Below are 2591 nucleotides of genomic sequence, written 5' to 3' on the forward strand. Positions count from 1 at the left end.
TTTACATTGTTTTTGCCTAAAAAGTGCCAAGTAAGCAAATTGTGTATAATTCTGCTTTAATGCAATTCTAGATGTTGTTTTTAGACTTTTAATATTTGGTGATATCTGAAATATATCTCTGAAATTTTTTATTCTTCTTGTCACTTGGCCGGATACACCCCTTGTAGTGATTATACTCAGCAGTGCCAACACATCTTCTCCTCCAACATCAATACCCAACCTCACAAATAGAAGTGCCCACAACCATACACTAAAAGTTCTTTTCCTCCAGCAGCCCAACAAGCCTGAAACTGGACCTGCACAGCAAAATGTATGAGCACCAAGCAGGCTTGGATTGGCTGGCATTGGCACAAGCAATGCATTGCAATAGCGCAATTGGGAATCAAATTGTCAGTTCTAGATGCTGATCCCTGGTCAATGGGTGGTGGGGGCTGTTGGGCAATTGGTCTTAAAAGGCTAATCTCCACACTAAACATTGTCACATGGGGGAAGGTGGCCGCTCACCCCGATGTAAGCTCTGAGGCCAGCTTGTAGATCACACCGGGTTAAACCCATGCCGAGAAGGGGAGTCATGTCAAGGGACCCTGCCAGTGGCAGACTTAGCCAACATGGGGGCCCTGTTGGCTAAGGAGAGTTTAGGGCCCTTGTGCAGTGGCAGACTTTGTACTTCCCTATCCACCCATGGACCCTGTCAATTTGCTCTAAATCGGTAAATGGTAGCCCCCAATACTCATGTTAGATTGTAACACTGAATCCAACATAAGGTGTGAGACATCCAAATAGCAACAGCAAGAGCTGTGGGGGGCAAGATTCCTCCAAGGCAGTCCATAATAGGTAAGAGGAACCATAGTGTACCCCCTCTATGCTTCACCTATATCTGAATAATTATTCTTAGGTGATAAGGGGGAAACACATACACAAGCAATGGAAAACCTGTTCCTAGGATTTAGAAATCTTTTATTAGCTTGGCTTCTGCATTCTGAAACTGGTAGTGTCATGGTGCTTGTTATACCCCACCATTACCCATTCAAATCAATTTGCACCAGTACTACTCCAACCACCAGGATGTCCTGAGAAGCCTATGTTACACAAATTCCTATAGATTCACCTTAATCTTCTGTTTCCTGCCAGTCTGCACCTTTAGGATTGTCATGCTGCAATTTCGATCATCACAATTCTGCTGAGTTTGATTTATGTCCCTGGAGAAATAAAAACCCATTTTGTTGAACTTCAGCATTTTTTTACAAATTGTACATTCTGTAATTCTTTTTATATCCGAGTATTGTATAGCTGTGCGCGCCATATGGACTCTAACACTAAAATTGTTCTTTTTTGCTGCAGATTTCGACTGCAATTTTGAATCCCACTGCAGCCTGGAATATTCTTCTCCACAAAATAACAACACGTGGAGAGTCACCAGTGCTGAGGAGTTACAGAGACACATGATTGGGAGCGGCCCCAAGGGAGATTATTCCAAAAACTCAACAACAGGTAGGACAACCATTGTCTCTGTATGAATGGTGGCTTTCTGGTTGGTCTCAAGGTGAATGCCCACCATCAATCTTCTACTTAGGTTGCCATTTTTGGCTTCTGAATTGGTGAATGATAAGTTTGGATGATTGCTTAAACACAATCTATGTTACAAATAATTTACTGGTCGTCAATGTTAAATATATAAGTTTGGTGTGAACTTCAGGGTCTCCATTTTTTTTAGCCATTGTGGATCTTGGTGTAAAATTAATTCAGTGTTATTTTTATACAGTAATTTTAATTTTATTTGAGTGAGGGGATAGATTCACTTTGACTATACTTTCAGAGGCGATTTCTTTTTGTTTGATCACAAATTGATTGCTGGTTGTAACCGTTTTCATGTGGTGGTTTGGTGGTAGTTCCAAAAGTGGCTTGATCAATAATGTGAAGTTGCTTGTTCAGGTTCCATACTTGGAGAGATTCCATTACCACACCAGACTAAAATTCATATCTAGGATCGCTTTTAAGATCATCTTGTGAAAATTGGGGGTTAACCATCAAGTTTTTGAACATTTGGTTATGAAATTTCTTGACACCCAAAGTTGATGCACCCATAACTACAGCACCAGGAGCAACTAAAATAGAGATGCCTTAAAAATAATACATAGGTTAGAAAAACTCAAAAAAGGATTGTCAATGGACAATGACGTAAGAGCACATTGGACGTGATTTATTAAAACTCTCCAAGGTAAAAATAGACTATCATGGGAGAACCTGGGTCATCCAACAAATCTGGAATGGATTTCTTAAAAATCATTTGCTATTTGTTGACAAAGGCTTTTAATCCATTCCAGATTTGCTGAAACATCCAGGTTTTTCCATGATCCATTCCATCTATCTTCACCAGTTATGGAGAGCTTTATTAAATCCAACCCATTCTGTATACATTTTGAGAGCCAGGAAGTTAATATTAATGGGGTAAATTACACATCAAGTTTGTATTTTTAGAGATGGAAGAAAGGCCACAAAAAGCTATTTATATATTTTATATACTCAAATACAAAGTGATCCAAACATTAAAAAAGCAAGTATACGTTCCTAAAAAAAAGTGTTAACCTAGG

The 2591-nt window shown here is 39.4% G+C and overlaps 1 protein-coding gene across 1 annotated transcript in view; it reads left to right on the forward strand.

Annotated features, from left to right (window-relative positions):
- Window positions 1-2591, forward strand: part of ALK (ALK receptor tyrosine kinase) — a 423979-nt gene that overhangs the window by 123015 nt on the left and 298373 nt on the right. The window contains exon 3 of the mRNA XM_072409969.1: window positions 1342-1491. Coding sequence (XP_072266070.1) covers window positions 1342-1491 — 150 coding nt within the window. The remainder of the gene's footprint in view (window positions 1-1341; window positions 1492-2591) is intronic.

Source organism: Pyxicephalus adspersus, chromosome 4 (assembly GCF_032062135.1).
Source record: "Pyxicephalus adspersus chromosome 4, UCB_Pads_2.0, whole genome shotgun sequence".
Taxonomy (NCBI): Eukaryota; Metazoa; Chordata; class Amphibia; order Anura; family Pyxicephalidae; genus Pyxicephalus; species Pyxicephalus adspersus.